Genomic DNA, 22,787 nt, shown 5'->3' with positions numbered 1-22,787 from the left:
CAGTTTTGTACCCGAATCTCCCGCTCCCACATCGCTAAGGTCAAAAATGAGATGGCACGTGGACCAACTCTAAAACGGACAAACAGTGGCCATTCCACATATTCTCATCTGTCCTATATAGCCAAACAGCCCAAAAGATGAGCCTAACGGTACCCCGGAAATCCAGTTCCTATATTGACACCTTGACTCTCACACTTGATCGTTTTGATAAGATGATAAGCCACTTCCATTTGTGTGGTCGATTTTCTTATCCAGTATTCTCGTGTACTTGTCTTATGTACAGAATTTTAGTTTTTAACTCATTTAATTCAAAAACACATTTTATAAATTGGAGCTTCTTTGTTTTATTAACATTGTAAAGGTTTTAAATAACCATGTACAATAAAGTATTACACACAGATTCTATATAGCCAAGGGGAGAGGTTGGCCCCTTCCTTGCTTCGTGCCCATGGCCACCTCTAGAGTGGGTCCACACACGCAGACTAGAGGTCCCAGTTTACACTGGATGAAGTGTGTCCGGCGCTAAAAGACCTTCTGGTGGGCAGAAACCCAGGCCTAGAAGGGTTTACAGTGTCTTTCCACCACTTATTTGTGCCCCAATTACATAACCACCTCCTTAAACTTTACAGTTCCTTCTCTGACAACACTAGCCTGATGCCAACAATGACCATGCCTGAGATAGTTTGAATACCCAAGCCGGGGAAAGACACGTAGCTCTACACATCGTACTGCCCTTTCTTTCTCCTTAATACAGATGCCAAGATATACACCAAGCTCCTGGCAAACAGGTTAGAGCCCTTTCTACTGGGTCTCTTTGACCCAGACCAGGTCAGGTTCATTTGACAGTGCCATGGGGCAGACAACATCCAGCGCCTGGCCCATCTTGAAGAAGGTCCAGCAACAAGACATCCTTGCATGCCTCCTCTCCCTGGATGCCAAGAAACCTTTTGATAGGGTGGACAGTGCCTTTCTTAGAGCGGTACTCCTGAAAATTGGGATCAGACCTATCATGATATCCTGAATAATGGCGGCCTAGGTTGCTCTTACCGTGCAAATCTGAGTCAGTGGTCTTCTCTCTTCCTAAGTGCACATCCGTAGGGGGACCCGACAGAGATGCACACTCTCCTCCCTACTCTTCACCCCCGCAGTGGAACCTCTGAAGATAGCCATTCATTGTGCGTCCAACATTAAAGGTATCCCCTTAGGATCCAATGACCACAAAATCACGCTATTTGCGGAGGATCTTTTGCTTACTTTGACCAACCCCAATGATTCATTTCCCGCCCTGCTCTTGCTCCTTCATGCATTCAAATAAATCTTGGGCCTTAAGATCAACACAAATAAATTGCATGCATTGAACTTAACACTTACGCCGCAGATGGCCCTGCAGTTGCAGCCACTCACCCCATTCCAATAGGCAACCCATTCGGTCCGATAATTGGCCGGAGTGTCGACGCTCTGTCTTGGAGTACCTGAGGTGATGGAGGACCCTCCCTATGTTATGACTTGGTTGCCTAAAAGCAGTAAAGATGTCACTACTGCCACAAGTGCTCTATCTTTTTCAGACACTTCCTACGCCCATTCCCCAAACGGCTATCACAGGCCTCCAGAGAAAGGTGAACTCCTTTATCTGGGGATAAGGTCATCCATGGTTCTACAACAAGATACATAATGCTAAACCGAAATCGGGCAAACTTGCATGCCCCATCCAATATATCTCAGAATGCGTGATTTGTGAAAGCAAAAATCAATGGTTTTATATGGGCAGGGTGGTGGCATGCAGACCACTTTGGGATCTTGCCTGGTTGCCTTAAAGGCTTAGACCATGCAGTGCCACCATTGCTACCCCTACAAAAACAGTTCTGGACAAATGGCACACACTTGCTGTCGCCAGGGACCTCACCATTTTCCCTTCTCCCAACACCACGCTGTCTCGGAATCCTGACTTCCCTCCAAAACTGTAGTTCCACTCATTCTTTGACCAGGGGAATGCCACATATTCAGCAATCATTTTGAGGAAGAACCCTTTAAGACTTTCAATCAATGCACAGAAGACTTTTGCTTCCCTGCCACACATGGCTACAATACTTCCAGCTCCAGACATTGGCTGCACAGACTCACCAATACACATGGGGCCACATGCCAGCTTACATCCTTCGAAACACTTGTGCTCTTCTATGATCGCTCGCAAGGGCTTATTTTGCATAGGAATCAGGTCCTAAAACACCCTGCCGCCCACCATCCTTACCAGACACAGTGGCACTCAGACATTCCAGACGCCATCCCCACAGAGCAGTGGGAATAGCTATGGCACAACATTCCTAGGACCTATTGAAGCATTTCTCAACATGAAACTGCCTATAAAGTTATGACCCACTGGTACTATACGCCTGTCCAGCTGCAAACAATGTTTCCTACATCCTCACCTTTGTGTTGCCGATGCAACTCTACTACTCTTCTATATTTGGTGGTCCTGTCCACTTGTTACACTTTTTTGGAAGGAAGTTCTGAGTCACTTCAAGGACACGGTGGGGTTTCCCATACCAAGTGCACCACAGGTAACCATCCTAGGGATCTGACGCCAATCTTTCAAAGCTGTGATGCACACTGACTGATGCCTGATCTTGCATATTTTGGGGTCAGCAAAACAAACTATTGCCTTGCAGTGGAAAAAGCCCACGACTCTTCCTACCTCAGTATGGTTCACCTGTCTATGGAACACTTTGACAATGGAGCTCCTAACCTGTCATATCACGCACTCTGAAACCAAATTTACACTTGTATGGCAACCACTGCATGACCACCTCTCTACACTACAACACTGTTGCTGTACCCCCAAGTCCGAGCTCTACAACTATTTGAAGATCTCCTCCTGCCGCAAAGGGTTGACTCCTCATAATGCATCGGCCCCCCTAATATAATTTAAGGATCCTTAGTCTTTAAACAATGACTTCCTTGGGCCTTACCCTTTTTCTCCCTTTTTCTCCCTCCTTCCCCATCCCTTCCTTTTTTTAAGTGGCTTAATCGGATACCTGTCTCTAGATTGCAGGCCCCTCTTTAATCAAGATGGTGCGACCACAATACATGCTTATACTGTGTAATGCTTTGATTTATATTCATAACTCTTTGTTACATGGAACATTTGTATGAGCCCAAGGGAAATAATGTTATGTGTATAAGCACTGCACTGTGCTAAGAACACTTAGGGGCATTGTGGGCAACTAGAAGCATGCTGACTGGATTTGCTAAGTTAATAAATTACTGCGCAATTGGTCATGTTGTATGTATGATAAAAGTGTGCAAAGTCATTCAATAGTAATAAAAGAGATAACACAAAAAATGAGACTTTTATTTTAGGAATGTAGGTGGTATTAAGAACAAAATCCAGAACCATGTTTTTCTTCCCTTCATTAAGCATTTTGGGATCCTGTGTTTTCAGGAAACACGGGCCACAGGTGGTTACCATATTAATGGCTATACCACTTTTCATAAACAAGCAGTTGCCTCCCTGGCAGGGACAGCAAAGGGAGGTCTCATATTGTCTATTACCACTATGCTATCAGCAAACGTTTTTTAAAGAAAAGCTGGATTCATCTTATAATCAGGTTGTTGGTCTTAAAATTTGCTGCTGCATACATTTTTATATATCTAATCATTAGAATAAAAATGTTACTCCAGAAAAAGCTTTTGCAATTCATAGTATTGTGAGAGAATTTAAAACACTTTGCTATGTGAAAGGTAGGGATAATCTACTTGCTTTAAGGCTGGGTGGGGGATATAAACACCAGCTTCTGTCCCAGCCCTTGCAGGGAAATATGTGACTATGTAGACCATCAGGGTATATCTCAAGTTGGTCATGATGCAGATGGCGTGCAACCAAAAAGCGCATTTTTTAAAATTTTGATTGGCTTTTGCCAATGAGATCTCTGACTCGCATGCTCCTTTTGGGTGCACTTTTATGAGTGGAGACTGTAGTTCAACTATTGATTTTATCTTAGCCACATGTTCTTTTAGCTTTTTAATTATTAATTTCAAGACAAATCTAAATGATTTTAGTGATCCTAATCCAGAATCTATAGATATTACTTGTCCAGACAAAAAGGCAAAGACTAGCAGGGTAGTTTTCACCAATGATATCAAGGTGGCTACATGACATCATATATGGCTTAAATGGAGCAATGTCATCACCGAGGATTTGCTTTCAAATGTACTCTGTGCTCAAGTGAATGTATGCCTTGATGATAATGCTGAGGATGGGCTATTAAAAATGCTTTCCTCGCAAATGGCAGGCTTGTTATAGCCAGTCTGACACACTACCCACTGAGATCAATTAGAAACCACAACGCATATTTTGACTCCGAATATACAAAATCTCTAAAAAACTGAAGGAGGCAGTAAACAGATCACCTAGAGTAAATAATGAAGGAGTATCATGAAGGTCAGCAAAAAAGACTGCAATGGCACATAGGAATCAATACGTTTATTCTGAGGCCGGGAAAGCATTAATTAATGCCAGCAGTTGTAAAGATAGCTGTGCTTTTTGCCAAATTGTTAATAATCCATTTTAAAGATTCTGAAATCCCAACAATTGAAGTTGTCATACACTAAGAAGACTGGGTGACAAACTGTTCTAGTATTTATGCCCAGGAATCCATGGACGCTAAGGGAACAACACTCCTTGTTTTTACTTTAGAGGACGTTTGGATGCTATTAGCGGATCACACTAAGGAAAGTCCCTGGGCCCAGATGGGATGCAGTCGATCTCTTTAAAAGTAATTTGGATTTATGAGGGCCATTACCGGCTAATGATAGAAGAGAATAATATTCTAAGTCACTTACAAGCTGGCTTCTGAATCAAGGTTTCAACTATTGATCAGGTTTTTCGATTCATGTTAATATACTGGAGAACTGTATTGCTCCTTGGTGACATCTTTTATATCGCGTTTGTCAACCTAAAATCGGCATTTGATATGATTTCTAGACCGTAACTGTGGAGAATTTTGGCTGACTTCCACATGTCCCCCAATATGTTATCCTTCTTAATCTGCTTACACAAAGGCAACTACGCAAGTAAGATGGGGAGGTAACCAGACTCAGTTGACAGAAAAAGTACCAGTCTGCAAAGTTGTTCGACAGGGATTTTTGCTGACACCCATCCTGTTCTCACTTTGTATTAAGGACATAGCTTCCTTCTGGGTTGAACTGGGGGCAGATGCCCCATTGTTGGCAGATCTTAAAACTCAAGTTCTTTTGTTTGCTAACAACACATTGTTGATTTCCTAGACTCCAAAAACGTTTAGATCATTTTAATATATTTTGTGATGATCAAGCCTTGGAAATTAACACTTCTAAGGCGAAATTGATGGCAGCATAAATCTTTTAAGGGCTACCTAATCCGGGGTGACTCTTCTCTTGAACAAGTCAATACTTTTACATACCTAGGGGGTTATCTTTGTCACGGGTATGCCTTGGAAACCATATATTAGCAAGGCCTAACTAGGGTAAAACAGATCTCTGGCATAATACTCAAAGAGTTTTCGACATCCTATTCCTAAACCTATACTCTTGAACTTAAAATGTATGATGCCAAGGGTCTGGGCACAACCCTGTGTAGGGCTGAGCTGTGGGGATTTACCAAACACGATGAGATCACAAGATAGGAGAATAATCTTTTTAGGAACCTGACTTCTCTCCCAACTAGTTCCTGTTACTCCCATTGTTTAGTTACCTAGGTGTTACAAGGGCCACATGCAAAATCAGTTTACGGCCACGTGATAATAATGGGCTTGATAATATGCCCTTGTACATTCCCATAGAAGCCCAGGTTCACACCAGAACCTGGGTTTCTATGAGAATTCACAAGGGCATATTATACAGCCCATTATCGCCCCTTTAGCGGCAGTGTCCTGCAACTAAAGCGGCAATAATTTTAACACAGTTCTTGATAATATGCCCCTTAGTCTGTAACACGCTGAGTTGTCCCTATCTCCCTTTTTAAAGATAGGGATAATAATAGAACAAGCCCATAATGGTGGTGGTCTCTCCCTCACTGCCACATTAACCAGTGAGGTTAAAACCTGGGCCCATACCTCAGCATCCCCAATGTACATATCATGCGGGATGTCATTGCGCCCCAGGGACTTCCCCCTAGTTAACCCTGCTATTTCCGCCTTCACTTCCTAAAGGGAGAATACCATTTTGGAAGTCCCAACTAGCACCCCTTCCTCCATTCCTTCAGACACATCTTAGGTTTCAAAACACTACTCAAAAAAGGACACCCAACTGTCCTCTTTGATATGTGACCCCAGAGATGCTGTGGATTCAGAGGCCATGAATGCACTAGCTACACATTTTCCAGAATTTGGAAATGTTTCTTTGGGTACTGGCATTAAGCAGTTCTTCGCATCCAAAGTCCCTTAAGACATTCTTCCTCTGCACAAGCTCTTTTTCATATTGGAAATGACTATACTTCACAAGGGTGGGATCTCTAGGGTTGGTACTCAAATCATGTATAAGCCACTTTTGTGCCAGGATAGACCCATTATCAAACCATCTGGCCCCTTACTTGGTGCAACAAGATAACTGGACCTCCAGAAAACTGGACGTCACTTTGGAAATAAAGTCAAATGCCCCAAAACATCCCTAGGCACACTGCTATCCTCTAGAAATACCTGAGTTCATTTTCACAGTGAGTATAAAATGCCCTATAGAATATATCAGGGTGCAGCTGAGACCACCTCAATCTCCTCCCCTGCAACTTAATGACAGTAATATCACCTGGTCCCACTGTGCACTTTTGAATCAAGGTGGACTGACCTAAACACATACACACTGGGTTATGGTCACTTAAGGGGCTCTTGTCATCTCTGGTAATTAGTGAGGAGAACAAAGTACAAACACAAATAAAGCCAATACATGTCTCACAGCCCTTCCCTATAAAAGGTGGATGTATGGCTCTCACAGTAGGGGCAATCTTCTCCAGGAAAAATACTAGATTAAACACATTCAACAATATGTTCAGCAAAAAACCTTGAAGTGTATGTTCATGTCAAGTCAGGAATACAATTATTTCGGTTCAAAGAACCATAAAAGTTTCACAATAGAAAAAAATATTTACAATTTATAGGGTGTATGTTCAAATTGATGGCTCAATGGTAACATACACGCTGTTGCCCCCTCCTGTTACCCCGTCACCCTGGGATCCCCACACAAAAGAAAGTCTCTATCCACCACAATGTCCACTGATAGTATGTTAGTACCCTGCAATTTTCTTAGTAGCAACCCCATGACCTGAATATGCTAGATTGTTCGGATGGTATTGAGCATTGTAAAAATGTAACAATGTCAAATAAGAGTGACCAACGGTGGTACATTTTATACCCTGAGTAGTGGGAGCCCCATTGTTTGTCACATTCAGCGAGCTTTCCCTTTATTGCCAAGGATACATACTGGATTTAATTTTTCAAGACCAAGGACTGACTGGCGGAGCATGTGGAGATAGAAGTATTTTCCCAGACAGATGTGTATATTGCTGCATTCCTGAGAGCTGGGAGAGACATACCCTGGAAGAAGAAGAGCTGGGATCTTTAGTACACTTCAAACAGCTTTTGGTTCAGGGATAGGTGACTGGAAAGTGGCTTGGGCACATCTGAGGGAGGAGTTGGTGCAGATAAAAGAATCATAAAAAGTAAAGCTGTGGCGCAACTTAGCATTTTGATGCACATACCACTCTGGCCGACATCCAGATATGACCCTCTAATAACTCCAATGGCCTGTATTGTGCTTCTACTAGATTTGGAGTCACTCCTGCTGTGATAGATTGGTCTTTGGCAAAAAATCAGGGCAGATATTGGGGAAGCATGCTTCCAATACTAACTTCAAAGCCTCTAAATCACAATTTGTGTTTGTAAATGAACCATAGGAATGGGAGCTTGAATCCTCCAAAACTGCCAACTGTCAAACAGTCATGTTGGGCTGTGGAAGAGGGAAGTTCTGTCAGACTTCTGGCTGTGATGAGGATTGGAGGCTAAGGCCTGCCAGCCTCCCAACTAGTGACTGGGACATCACTAAAGGAATCCAAGACCACTTACCCCTGGACCCTGGAGCACCATCCCTGTCTGTTTTGCAAGATCAATGTACCCAATGAAGATCAGGAGAGTGCTTGGAGGGAGAGTGTTTCAGACAGGGATCCTGGGAAGTCGTTCCCACAGTGAGAACTGAGAAAATAGTTTCTGCAATGATTGTGCCGTATGTCATAGGGGTCCGCTGTGAACACTACTGTCATGCCAATTGCTGCTGTAGCCCATGTGCAGAGTGAAGTCAGTGACCCTGTTTGCCAGAGGGGGCTATCATGATGATTACTGTCAAGCAGATTTGGCCATAGTCCATGTGCTAAGTGAAGCCAGGGACCCTGCTTGCTGTAGTGACTGCTGTGAAGACACATTTACTGCCATGCTGATCGGGCTGTTGCCAGTGTGTGGATTAAGGTCATTGACACCATACACCAGATGGGGAAACTGCGAAGAACAAGGGACATTACCTAGTTAAGTGATTGTCGAGGTGAGAGGGTGCCGTGCTGACCTGTGCAGGCCTGAGCTCCACCAGAGGATAAAAAACCAAGTGTCTGTCTCCCTCACTTGTTAGGAGGATCAGAAAAATGTACTGCCTCACCGGTGGAAGCGTCATGGAAGCCTTTCCTCTGTCCCTACAGAGCTGAGTGCTACTCACCATCAGCATCTGCTCCAGCTCTCTGCAACGTATGATGCAGAAATGCTCCCAGGGACTCCGGTAGATCAACCCCTGTAGGAGCTTAGAAAACTGATCACAGGTCCGGAAGGCCCCTATGTGGCAGAACCTTGTTCTGCCACATAGGGCTTTAGGTTCTGGAACATGTTTGACTTTTGGAAGAGTCGGAGTGGGCCTCCTGAGACTCTGATTACTATGGGGGTTTCACTTGAGTGTCACCTATAGCGAATGGGGAATAGCAACTACCAGTAGTGAGAGGGAAGTGGAACACAAGGACCCATCTTTTCAACACTAGAGCCCCAACCTCATGGGACTGTATGTATTATTTGTGTATGCCATGTTATACTTTGTGATTGTATATGAACACAAGGATTTGATTGGACAATCAGTTATTGCTGCTATTGAACATATTTTGAGTTGTGAGACTGTGTTCACCTGATGCATTTAACTACCCCCTGAGAAGCCTTGGGCGGCTTGACCTACACTACTACTGAGAGACAAGTGCTGCAGGGGTACAAAGCTTAGCTGATCAGGATCAAAAGAAATCCGAGCTCCAGGACATCAGGAGTAAAAGGCCTTAACCCATATGGATGGGCCCAGTAGCTCCTACTTGCCCCCGGCCCTCTGAAAGGAGGAATGACACCCATGTACTATGTGTTTTCAGAAAATTACTGAAATCATACACAAATCACCCACCCATCAGGTGGTTGTAAATCTATGTATTTAATAACTCAACCTTTCATTCAGCATTTGTATGAATACATGTATTCATGTGTAAAAGTGCATGCTTGAATATGTGTGGCTGTGCTTGCTTGTGTCCGGGTAGAATATATGACATTACAACACAAACATTTACAAAGCACGCTTTTAAAACACAGTTTTTAGTTAGCAACTACCATTACATCCCATGGTTTTACAATGCATGCCATTACCTCCTCGTTAGTCTTCCTCGCCACATGACTTACAAAGTGAGCTTCAGCTCCACGACAGAACCCTACAAAGTAAAAAAAGCCTCCCACCCCCTCCCAACATGGCAGACCAGTCCCACCTGACCTCTATAAGAGGCGGGCCGGCCCAACCAACAGCCTGTTTTTTTTGTTCTGCGCGATTCTCTCCAGAGGCGCTGTACAGGTAAGATGGGCCGGCGTTGCTGGCCCTTGGGGTTTGGGGTTGAGGATACTGCTTTAGCGGTCCCTGTTACCTTAGACTCAAATCCCCCCCCCTCTTCCTTCCCCCGGTCCTGTGGGGCCGGTTAGGTGCTGCTATAGCGTGCCAAGGGTTTACAGGGGGGGGGGTCGGCCGGGGATGTGGGGTGTTTATGCATTCCCGTGTCTCCCCTGGTCGTTACTGAAGGGCCCTTGCCACTAGGTGGGCTTTAGGGTCCGGCGCTGGGGGTTCTCCTGTGTGTATGCTGGGGCCCCGGTTGCCTTTGAAATGCCTGGCGTGGGTCCTTGGGACTCACGCTGTCTTGCATGTCTGCCACGTTGGTGCGGCGCGTTTCCTTTTTGCACCTGCATTCTGTATGGGGGACCAGTTGATCTTGTCCTTGATGATGCTTTTGCTTAATTAGAGCGGTGGACGCATCGCATGTGTGTGACCCCGGGTTCTTTACCGCTTCCCTGCCTTTGCAGACGTCTCCGGGTGTCCCGGTTTGCATGTGATTGCCTGCGTTTCTCGTGCCTCGCCTGACGGGGCTGCTTATGCGGCGGTTCTTGCAATGCCGAGGTTGTGTGCCTCGGAGTTATGTGGGCTCTTCCTGGGGAGTCTTGGCTTCTTCGGTAATGCGGCTCCTATCTACTGGCAGCGGGGGCGGGCTCGGTCCTACCTCGTTGGTCGGCGGGTCCTCGGGGGCTCTGCTGGCCGGGTCCGGGTGTTCTTTTCTACGGTCTGGGCCTCGGGTCACGGCGCTGGCGCTACCGCCTCCTGACGGGATTTTCTGTGGCTTCCCTAGGACCCGCGGCTGGTTGCAGCGCTGGAGTTGGCTCCGGGCGCCTCCCGCCCCTTGTGGGCGGGGCATTGTTCTGCCAGGTGCGGCCTGTGTAGCGGCCACGGCTGTAGGGTGCACTTACAGGCGGCAGGTCGCTGCGGCCCACGGAGCTGTGCAGACGCCCAGGGGGTCCAGGGGTTCGCCTTCCGGTGTGTGGAGGAAAGGTTCCCCGGCACCTGGGGCGCGATCAGGCGCGAACAGGCGTGGGTTCGGACCCCACTTCTGGAGTTACGTTACAGCGTCCTGGGGGCCCGTGTTTCCCCCGGTGGGGAGGTGTGCTGTGTAGTCGGGGCTTGGCACTACCTGAGCCATCAGGACGTGTGTTCCATGGCGCCGGACTCTTGTGTGTCTGTTCTTCTGTGAGGCTGTGCTTTCTGGTCCCCTCGTGGTGGCGTGGGTCCTGGCCCCTCTTCTGTCGCCGTCGGCGGGGCCTTCCTTTTCCTGCTGTGCTCGCTTCGGCAGCACATTTGCAAATAGTGGTAGTGGTGGAGTGTGGCTCAGTGATTTGCGGCGGCCCTGATGCAGTGGTCTGGCCTGAGACCTGGGTTCAGTTCCCTGCCTCGGCGGGTCTTGGGTTCAATATGTTCCACGGACCTGATAATTCTCGCCTCGGTGCCTATTCCACTCGTGGAGTCCCAATCTGCAACTCTGGGCAATAGCTTGCTTATTCTTCACAACGGCCCCCACAATGCTAAGGATGCCTGGCCTCCACCTTGGGGGTGTCCGGGAGTGGTCGCCTCACAGGGTAAGCCAGGATGGGTTCCACAGCGACATTCGTACCAGCGCCTTGAGACCCTTGCGGGTGAGTAGTGCGCTATTCTTGTATCGATTTACGCTACGGGGTAGATTAGCATGGCCCCGGTGCTGGGATGACACGCGGAATCGTGTTTCGTTCCATGTTATGGCTTGCTTTCCCTCCTCCGGCGGCGGTGGTTGTTCCCGGGGTTTCTCTGGGTGCGTTCTCTACGCATGTCTCCGGACTCCCTTCCTCTGTCTGCGTCCGTTGTGATGGGCGTTGTGGAGGTGGGTTAGTCACCTTTCCCGCTCTGGTGGCCGCGAGGCTGGCTCGGCCGTCTGGTCTGGCTGCGTCCTTGTCGGCGGTGACAGAGTTTTCTGCGGGTGGCCTATTCTGGCGGTCTCCTGTCCTTTCATTTGGGGCCCGCTCCCCTGGGCGTGGCCTACCTTCGGTCTCCTCGTCCGCCTGTGGGTGAGGGCGTCCCGCCCTTGCATGGGTGGGGTCCTTCGGCCATTCCACCCTGATTACAGGGTGTCGGTCTTCACGAGGTGCGTTCAGGTTTGGCTTCCGGGCCCGAGTTTCGGCTGTTCCCGGTCTCGTACTGGTGCTGCCGCTCCCTTTTTCACCCCTAGATCCTGGCTTTCGGCCATCTCACTCCAGGGGGTTCCCTGGGGGGGGGGCTGTCGCCGCCGTTACGTCCCGTCTTGGGACGTGGCTGTTTCGGTTCTTGGGCTCTTCGGGCTTGCTGGCCGGTGTCCGGTCTTGCTTGTCTTGCGGACATTCCACGGGGTCGCTCCTTCTCGACGGGTTCGGGTACCTACTCCTTCCCTTGTCTGAACTGAAGGGTTTTCTGGGTCCATGGGTTGGCCTGAAAGGCCGGACTGCGAGTGGGGGTTCCCTCTCTCGGTTGCGGGTGCTTCCGTTGGGCTTGCCTTCTGGCCCGTGGGTGTGGACTGTTCTCCTGGCCCGCCTGGTGGTTCTTCTTCGCCGGGAGGGGGTCTTGGTGTTCCCTGTCTGGACGTGTGATGCATCTCGGCCTCGTCTTTTTCATGGGTGGGGCTTCACGTCAGGCGGTGTCTCCCCTCCATCGGCTCCCTGCTCTATGTGCTGTGATCCCTTCTGTTCCCGTCTCGGGCTTGTCCTCCTTCGGGGGTCGTGTGCCTGGACCCGGTCCTCCCCTCTGCTTCGTTCAGGGGGGGGGCGTCCTTTGGCGCCGGGTCGTTTGGGGGTCATTGGGATCTCCTGCAGTCACGCAGCTCCTAGTACTTTCGGGAGTTGCTGGCAGTCCTCCTGGCCTGCCGTCTTTTTCTCCTTTGCATCGGGGTCCCCATGTCTTGGTCGGGTCAGTCGACCTGGTGGTGAGGAGCGGTGTCAGCCTTTGGGGGGGGTGCAAGGTTCGCTCCCTTTGGTTACTAACTCGGGGGTTGTTTTCTTGGGCGGAGTCGTCGGTCCTGTCTCTTCGGGCTGTCTTTCACCCGGGGTCCGACTATGTGGAGGCGGATCGACTGAGTCGGATCTTTCCTTCGTTGCCTTGTCTCGCCCTGACCCCGGTGGTGTTTCAGCGCCTGGTGCCTCGTTTCGGTCTGCCTCTGGTGGATCTGTTCGCGGACGGGGACTCGGCACTCCTGCCCAAGTTCTGCTCTCTCCTCCCGGGTCCGGGGGTATGGCGGGTGGATGCCCTGTCATTTGCTTGCCCTTTCGGTCTACTGTACGCTTTTCCCCCGTTCCCACTGATACCCCGGGTCCTCTGCAAGATTCGCTTGGACAGGGCCAGGGTGCTTCTGGTGGTTCCCGGCTGGGCCCGCCGCCCCTAGTACCCTCTCCTTTGCGGGCTGGCGGTTCAGGCCTACTGGCCGATCCCGGATCTTCCCGTTCCGTTGTAGGGACCCCCGCCCCCGGAGTCGGTGTTGCGCCGGCTCCGTCTGCAGGCCTGGATCTTGAGCGGATGACGCTGCTTGCTCGGGGTTGTTCTTCTGGGGTTGTGGTTTTGCTGCTGGGCTCCCGCAGGTCTTCCACATTCTCTTCCTATGCCCGGCACTGGGCTTCTTTCTCGCGTTGGTGCGGTCGGCTTGGTGCTGGCCCCGCCACCGTGGACCCCTTGCAGGTCTTGGTTTTCCTGGCTGAGGGGTTTTCCTTGGGCTTGGCCCCTTCTTCCCCGAGGGCCCAGTGGGCTGCCTTGCGGGCCTTCCGCAGTCTGGTTTTCGACGGGCTGGATTCCCTGGTGGCTCGCTTGGCTCCGGAGTTGTTTTCTCCGTCGCCCTCGGACGCTCTGCCTGTCTCCCCCTTGGGATCTCCCTCTCGTTCTGCGAGCACTTCAGGGTCCGCCCTTTGAGCCCCTGGCCTCGGTGGCTTTGCGGTTCCTCACCTTTACGGTGGTTTTTTTCCTGGTGGCAGTGGTGTCTGCTGGGCGAATGGGCGAGCGGGGGTCGTTCCTCCGCTCCCCTCCCTTCTTGCGGGTTTTGCCGGACAGGTTGTTTCTCCGGCATGTCCCCCGTTTCCTTCCCGGGGTTCCTTCCCTGGTGACCCGGGCTCGGGTGGTGTCTTTACCGCCCTTCCCTCCCGACACGGTTCCTTCCTTGTCCTTGCTGGATGTCCGGCGTGCTGTTTTGGCTTCTCTTGAGCGCACGTCCTCCCTTTCCCGGTGTGATAGCCTGTTTGTGACTTTCGGTCCAGTTCAATCGGGCCACAAGCCCTCTCTTTCCACCTTGAGTCGCTGGCTTAAACAGACTATCATCCTTTCCTATGCTTCACTGGGTTCGGTGGTTCCGGCGGGGGTCCAGGGTCGGTCCACGGGGAGTGTCTCTGTGTCCTGGGCCTCCTTCAAGGGTGTCTCCACTGAGGAGATTTGTCGGGCGGCGACGTGGTCGTCCCCCCACATGTTCATGGAACACTATCGCATTGTCTTGGGGGGTGCTGTCCCTGGGGACTTCGCTGGGGCCGTTCTGAGTGCAGGAGCTGCGGCTCCTTGATGGCCTATTTTGTCTTTATGTCTTGATTCAGGTTTCCTGTAATCCCTGTTTTCTTTGCATTGTACTGGATAGACCTTGTGTTGGTTTATCTGCATCACCATGTGGTGTTGTTCTTATGGTGGTCAATGAAGCCTTTTTGGCTTGGGTATTTGCTCACTTTGTAAGTCATGTGGCGAGGAAGACTAACGAGGAGGTAATGCCCCGGTTACTTACCGGTAATCTTCATTACTCTGAGTATAGTCTTCCTCGCCACATGAGTTCCCTCCCCCCTCCCTGTCTGGCTATCGGCTTCATTGTTTGCTTGGTAGTTCAGGCTGTTGGTTGGGCCGGCCCGCCTCTTATAGAGGTCAGGTGGGACTGGTCGGCCATGTTGGGAGGGGGTGGGAGGCTTTTTTTACTTTGGAGGGTTCTGTCGTGGAGCTGAAGCTCACTTTGTAAGTCATGTGGCGAGGAAGACTATACTCGGAGTAATGAAGATTACCGGTAAGTAACCGGGGCATTACTATGCATTTTTAAAACTACCTTTACAATCCATTCCATTACAATGCATACTATTACAACACATACCATTACAACGTATAATACTTTTAGGGTAACAGAAGGGTAAGTGTTGGATAGTGTAGGGGTAAAAATTACTATTACCACCACAGTGAATGCAACAGTAGGTTAAGAATTGGACAGTGTAGGGGTAAAAAATTACTGTTCCCACTCAGGTAAGTGCAACAGTAGGGTAAGTGCTGGATAGTGTAGGGGTAAAAATTACTATTACCATGTACCCTAAACCCATACCCACCCTAAAACTAAAACAATCTCCATTATTTACCTTGTAAGGCATTGTAATGGCATGTCTTGTAATGGTATGCGTTGTAATGGCATGTGTTGTAATGGTATACGTTGTAATGGCATGCGTTGTTGTGACTTGCGTTGTAATGCCTGTGTTGTAATGGCATGCAATGTAAATGCAGTCTTGTTCTAACAGCTGTGTTGAAAAGTAGTGCGTTGCAATGACTATGTTGTAATGGTTGTTTCCCATCTGGGTATATTGCAGCAATACACAGACAAATGGGACATCATGAAAGTAGAAAAACATATGCTACAATAATGACATCTAGTGGGAGTATTTACAGGGGATGGCATTAAAAATCATATTAATGGCTAATGCACAATATTGTACTTTTCCATTTAATAGGGCTAACATTGAGAATTCCAAGATTTCAATGATATCAAAGTCATAATAGGGTGTGAGTATTGTCTGGATGAGAATCCTGACTCTTAGGTCATTCCTTCAATTGACATATATGCACACTGAATCTTTCAGAACTGATAGTAAAATATTGATGACTTACAGTCAGGCTCCTTACTGTTTCCAGAAGCGCTAATGTCTTTGCCTTTACTTCATCCGGATTCTTAAAGAGAAAAATAATAAAGTTCACTATCCAAAAAATAAAGAATAGAATTACATTTGCAATGCATAGCTATACTTATACATAATATTAGTGGGGCCCAATGTTCCTGGTTATCTAGGAAGAAATATACCGGGACTCCATCAGGGCCCGGTGCTTTTAGCCTATTGCACTGTGTCAAGGCATGATTTACTACTTCAAGGTTAAATGGTAAGTGGATTTGTAAGGGGTGTACTGGTAGGACTATAGACAAAGTGGGTGCTTCCTCATCCTTCCCAAATACTGTTTTGAAGGGTAATGTCTGTACCTGCTTTTAAAAAAATGGGCATTTATTACAATCCAAAACCCTTTACCACCACGCAGTACGGCTGTTTTTTTAATTTCTCTCATGCCTCCTCTTTCAAATGCCCATAATCTTGCTGATTTTTATTTATAACGCAGGGATCTCACCAGGGTGATATCTCGTGGGATCGATCCCAAGCCGGATGGAGTAATCTTAGGACTTTTGAACAAACACCAATAAACTACCTTGCCTACCATTGTGGGTTGTGTGTTTTTGGACAAAAAAACTTTCTTTTGATTCCCACTAAAATGCAATTAAAGGCTAAAAGTGTTGTTATAACAAATGGATTTAAATGTAAGCACTAATCAATGTGTTCTCTCATTTTAAAAAGAACACCTCCAATAAACTTTTGGGTATTAAACTTTTCCCATTTTAGAGTGACCCCATTTTTCCTCCCAGTAAGGGGTCTAGGTAAAGGATTTTGAGTAGATTTTGGTCATTGGGCCCATTGCATATAGTAGTGATCACTGCATGGTCAATAAAAGCAAAAAAAGTTATTTGTGAATGCAAGAAACATGCTCCACTAGTCTCAGAAGTCAGTAAACAGTCTTACACTGAGAAGTAGGACCCAGAGGAGAACATAGGCTGTAAGTGGCCTGTGGTATTGTTGCGAAGGTTAATATTCTTAAGATTGAGGGTTATTAATAGTCTATTAAGACTATCTCCATACTCATTATGATTACAATGAAGAGGGAACTCCCCATAATTATCAATCATATTTCAGGCTGTTGTGGCCATTTGCATCCAGTTATGTGAGTTAAAATCACTCATCCAGTTTATATCTAGGTTTTTGGATGGGAATTAATGAGCAGGTTAATATCCCTTTCCAGGGGGGCAAATACTGTTGGCATAATAATACCGAAGTTGTTGTTGTAGATATTGATAATAATCCAATGGCACCCTTCCTGCTCTTTAGATACTTCACATAATAGTAGTTGATAGTAAGGTGAAGTGGCTACAAACATCTTTATCTTAGGTCCCACTGCATTAGACACAAGGGTTAATAGTCCCCCACTATGTTGGCCAGCAGCAGAGGGTGCTGCAAGTGTCTGGTAGGAGGAATATCTATCTATATGGATGTGACCAATTTCCCATGTTTCTTGAAAGCATATGATATCATGATGTATTACCAATGCTAGCCAATCAGGGTCAGCTCTTTTCTGATTAAAGCCCACTATATTCCAGGACATAATTTTTACTTAGTTTAAATCATTAACTATATTTGCTATGTTGTTGGTATTTTCTGGTTCAGGTTGTATTGTTAAGGTATTATTTAGTCAGTCACATGCTTCCAGATTTAGCAGTGTTGCAAACCTGTTATAAATGGGCATCACAAGATTTATATGGACAAAAGAGTGAATCGAAAGGGCACTGGTGCTTGATACCGCACTCCTTTCTATCTTATTTCTGCCAACACATCTTACAATGCACAACCAAATGTTGAAATTAGCATTTACACAACATGTTCATATTACTGTAAACCATACTTTTCACTCACTTTTATACTTACACACCACCTTTCAGGTAATATCACTCAAGCACTTCCGTACACAGTCTTGTCACCTCACTCACCATACTACATTAACTATAACTCACCCTTTCTCTATGCACTACCTACAACCTTGGATATTACCTAAGGTATAGCCTGTGCAGTTATTGGAGAACATAAAACACTTATGACATGAGAAATAATTTTTCTAGTCAGAACACAGTGCATGGTAGAGAGGCGAGGAATAGTTAATGTAGTGGGGCAAACAGTGGTAGCTGTACTCTGTAGTTATAGTTAGGGTGACCAGAGATAGGGGTTTAAAAAAAAATCCCTGTAATACCTTTACACCCGTTTGATGAATGTCTGTGAATCTTTGCCAACCTCCTGCCCCTGTTATATGCTCCTCCATTTTACGCAATTAAACTTTACAACAATGCACTGTACCACACTCCACTTTACTTAAGCACACTGTACACCACTAACCTTTACACAAATCTACTCTTTAGCATTCCAATATACCCCACTCCAGTGTACACAATTTCAGTTTATGATATATATACATATAGATATATATGTAGTTATATTAAGAATCTAGTTTCCATAGAAAAAGTATTTTTTTACTTGCCTATAACTTAGGAGTCGTTTGACTCATCTTCTTAAAATTTTGCACAAAAAGTTTCAAAGTATGTTCTGCGTGTCATGGAAACAAAAAGGGTCAGTGTGGAGGTACTCTGACCCCATGTTTGAGAAATAGGGTTGTTGGTGACACAAGTTATGTGTCGAAATTCATTTTTTTTTTATTGTTGGTCACTGTTACAGACTCAACCAGAAACTTACACGCCCATTCACATAGCCAGTCAGACACTAATGCACTCACTCTCAGACTCAGTCAGAGACCCATGTGTGTACTCACATAAGCATTCAGAGGTTCATGCAGCCACTCCAAGATGCACTCAAAGACTCATGCACTCACTCACAGATCTACTCAGACACTGACACACACACTCACAGACCCACTAAGAGACTAATGCTTCCACTCACACACTGACTGAGAGATTGATGCACCCAGTCATAGACCCACTCAGAGACTCTTGCACCCAGTCATAGACACTCAGACACTCACACACTGATCTACAGACCCACTTAAAGACTTTCGCTTCCACTGAAACATCCAGTGATAGACAGACCCACTCAGAAATGTATGCACCCACTCATTGATCCAATCACAGTCATGTACAAAATTTACATACCCAATCAGGACTCATACATGCACTCTTAGACCCACTCACCTCCTTAAGCACCCACTCACAGACTTATTGGGAGACTTATGCTTCCACTGACACACTCACTGAGAGATTGATGCACCAATTCACAGACCTACTCAGAGACTGATGCATCCAGTCACAGACCCACTCTGACACTCATGCAACAACTCACAGAACCACTCACACACTCACGCACTGAATAACAGACCCACTGATACACTTATGTTTACACTCACACACCCACTGATAGACAGATCCACTGAGACAATTATGCAGCCACTCGCCGACTCACTGAAGGCTCATGATCCTACTAACATACCCATTCACAGAATTATATTCCCAGTCACAGACCCACTTGAAGACCTTTGCACCAAGTGACATACCCAGTGAATTATAAATACATACTGTTATAGAGATATTGAGACACTGATAAATGTTTTTATAAAATTATTTAAATAGTGATTTATCTAGTGTAATGGTTAGATTTAATGATATAGTTATAATTTTCCCGTCTGGTGGTGACTTGTGAATTCCTGCTTTTGCTTTGTATATTTGCAACATATTTGTGATGGTCAACATTACCGACGTCATCGCGACCCCCGGTGTTACAGCAAAAATGGAAAATAGGTTTGAGAGATGGTTTCCAAAGAAACTCTCTAGAAAAACATGGCTCTAGAGAATACAGTAAAAAAACCCTAGTGTGTAAAATACTGTAATATGTGTAAATAGATGTGTTTTACACTGAATGGGAAAGCCGCGATCATCGCGGCTAATGACGTCATCTTGAAGCCCTAAATAACTACGAAAACTGAAAAGTTATTTCCAAGATTTTCCTTAAAGAAAGTCAGTACAAAAACATGAGTTTAAACATGTTTTTTTAAGAACCATGCAGCTGCATTTTTAAAGGGACTGTGAAGGCATTCTATCCTGGAGGCACATTTTTAGCAACAAAATGCTGTTAATGCCAATTGTCTGAGTGGGTATTTGCCTTAGGGGCACTCTGGAGCTTGAAGTAACACGCGGCTGCCCTTGCCATAAGAACACGCACCAGCCCTTGATTTGTGGGTGTCACAAGGCTTTGCATTGGCTTTGCCTCTATGTGGGACGATTGTTACCGGATCATAAATGCAACTCTGGGACGGAGGCCCATCTGAGGTCTTGAAACTTTGCTGGCAACAGGGAAGAGATTAATTGGACACACTACAAAGACCATAATTCAACACCCATCAGGGTGTAGTATTATTTTAATTTAAAGGATGTGTCTGACGCCGTAAGTAACAGCCGAGGCTTTGAGAAAGAAGCATGGAAGCTTCGAAACGTGTCAGCAACAGCGGCTGCATTTTTAAAGGGACTGTGAAGGCATTCTGTCCTGGAGGTGCATCTTTACCAATAAAATGCTGAAAGGCTGTTATGTTAATGCCAATTGTCTGAGTGCGTGTTTGCCCTAGGGGCACTATGTATATATATTACCTACTGGCGGTCGCCAGTAGGTAGTTATAGTTAGGACCTAGTTTCCATAGGAAATCCTCAACATTCTATTTGGAATAACTTTGTCCCTGGTTGAAGAATCTTAGCGAATTTCTCAAAGAAGATGGCTCAGTCCACTGCGCTCCTTCCCTAAAAGTTTGGGGGGGATTGGTCAAGTGGGGGCTGAGATAAAAGGGGGGTCCCTAAACGTGTTTTCTCCATGTTATTTTCCATAGGACCTTTAGACTCGGCTACAGGTCGAACGGGTGAATGGATTTATAAGAAATTTGGCAAAACTGTACAGTCCGGCTCGCAGATTACGCTTTTTTTGGAATGGTGTAAATCCGTTCAGTAGTTGCTGAGGAAATTAAAGTTAAAGTCAATTATATATCTATACGCGCGCACACGTGCGCGCACCCAAACGGCTGCGCGCGCGAGCGGAATTTTGTTGCGTGACGTCTGTTAACGTTCGATTCGAAGGAAATCAGGAAGTGTTGACCGCCATTTTGTCATTGCGAGTAAATATATTGTTGATTTCAAAGCGTTGGAATATGGAAAGGGGAGAAGGTAAAGATTGTTTTGCTGCGTAGGTTTTCTCAGGGTGTGCAGTAAGGCCCTTAAAGGCGAAAATATATATATATATATTTTTTTTAAAGTTGCGTGGTGCGCGCACTCGGTCGCGCACACCTTTTTACAAGAGTGTGAAAATGGAGATAAATCAGAAGTTTGAGTGCTTAGATAGAAGGTGGCTCTGAAAAGAGCCATTGTGTTAATTGAGTGTTTTCTGCATTTATAAGTAAGTACTGATGCAGAGCCTGATGTTGCAGAGGAAGATTCTGTTTCCCTCATTCGTGAAATGAACACCGTCTCTCCTATAGACGTCTTGCATGTGGTATCGCAAGTTGTTGTGGTAAATAGAACCCATGCTATAATCTCTGAGGAACGCAGAAACAGATTTATTTACATGTCTCCTTGCTTTCTCAAATTGTGCACAATGGTGATTGGACCAATTCCATTTCTGTCTTTGGCATATATTGGAATATACCAAGGCAGATCGAGGAAAAAGTGTCATCAATTGTCGAAAGGTGTCTTTTAGAAGCATTTCCAGACCTACCCCAGTGATTGTGCCTAGATCGTTTCCACCACAGTGCACAATTATAAGGTCTGGTTCTGGGAGATGCATAAAAGTTTTCACCAATGGAATCAATTGGTGACATTTCAATCCTCTTTTGGAAATCCATGTTATGTGTACATTTGGTAAGCTGAGGTTGCAAATTCGTCTGCTTACTGCATATTTTTCACTCCAGTGAATATAACTGTGTCCTATTAGCCAGACCTTCATTTTCAAGGGATTTGTAGTCGTCCTCCGATCGGTTCTGGAAGTGGAATGGTAGTTAGAAGTTGAAATTCTAAATAAAGAAAAAGGAAGAGGCTGGGTGTGGTTTAAAAAATAAAAATGATTGGTTGATTGTAAGAAGTGGAGATTGAACAGTACGTTGCATGTTAATGTTTATGTTAAACGAAAAGTACTATTGGGTGTGAAAAAAAAGACATGTAACAGAGCTGTGGATTGGCAGGTGTTTCTGGAGGGAAAACAGTGTTGTTACTTTGCTGTAGAACGTTGAGATATGAACTTTTGACCTGTGCCTTCAGCCAGGTGCAGAATGAGGTGTTACCATGGAAACAGCCAGAGATGGCAGTGGGTGATGGGTGAGTTTTATGTGACATTGAAAATATTGTGAGGGAGAACCAACTGAAATGTAATTGCTTACGTTACGCGCTCCGCATTGCTTCCGGGAAGCTGCGCTTCGCGCCTCGCGCACCGGAGCACTTCCGGGTGCGCTAACGCGGTGCGTCATATGACTGATTACGCAAGAACGCGATACGTCGTTGGGGCTCCACCGGAACTGATCGAATTGGTAGTCTACAGTGTTTCTGGATGTTTCAGACTGAAGCTGGCGTCAGCATGAGAGCACCTCGTGGCTACGTCGTGGCCATTCCGCGAGCAATCATGGCAGTCGCTCCCCACCGGAAGTCTGCAGGAGTCGGGGGCCTCGGTGACTCTTGTAGAATCTTCAAGGCTGACGGGACGCTTTTGGGAATGGGGCTCATGCCCTAGCAGTCAAGCGTCCGAGTTCCAGGGTTGCCCAGAGCCATCCTTGCAGGCCAGGCCCAAGTCTGTGGAGCCGACCGCCATTTCCTGAGCTCCGTGGCAGCCGCCTGTCGCTGTATCGGAAGAGTGGGTGCAATTCAGCCGGATGGCGGGTGAGACGGTGTAAATGTGATGGTTGGACCAGGGCACCGCAGGACGTGTCTTCAGGTCAAACGGATTGTGGGACAAGGTCCAGAATGGAAGAGGCATCAAAAGGCAAGAAGTTCCGCC

The 22,787-nt window shown here is 46.6% G+C and overlaps 1 protein-coding gene across 1 annotated transcript in view; it reads right to left on the bottom strand.

The window, feature by feature from the left end:
* LOC147703282 (uncharacterized) overlaps nt 1–22,787 on the bottom strand; it is a 303,605-nt gene that overhangs the window by 202,086 nt on the left and 78,732 nt on the right. The window contains exon 4 of the mRNA XM_086931733.1: nt 15,784–15,843. Coding sequence (XP_086787859.1) covers nt 15,784–15,843 — 60 coding nt within the window. The remainder of the gene's footprint in view (nt 1–15,783; nt 15,844–22,787) is intronic.

The sequence above is a fragment of the Lissotriton vulgaris genome, chromosome 7 (assembly GCF_964263255.1).
Source record: "Lissotriton vulgaris chromosome 7, aLisVul1.2, whole genome shotgun sequence".
In the NCBI taxonomy this organism is placed as follows: Eukaryota; Metazoa; Chordata; class Amphibia; order Caudata; family Salamandridae; genus Lissotriton; species Lissotriton vulgaris.
The sequence above is the reverse complement of the archived record's forward strand: the minus strand, read 5'-3'. Positions and strand labels throughout refer to the sequence as shown.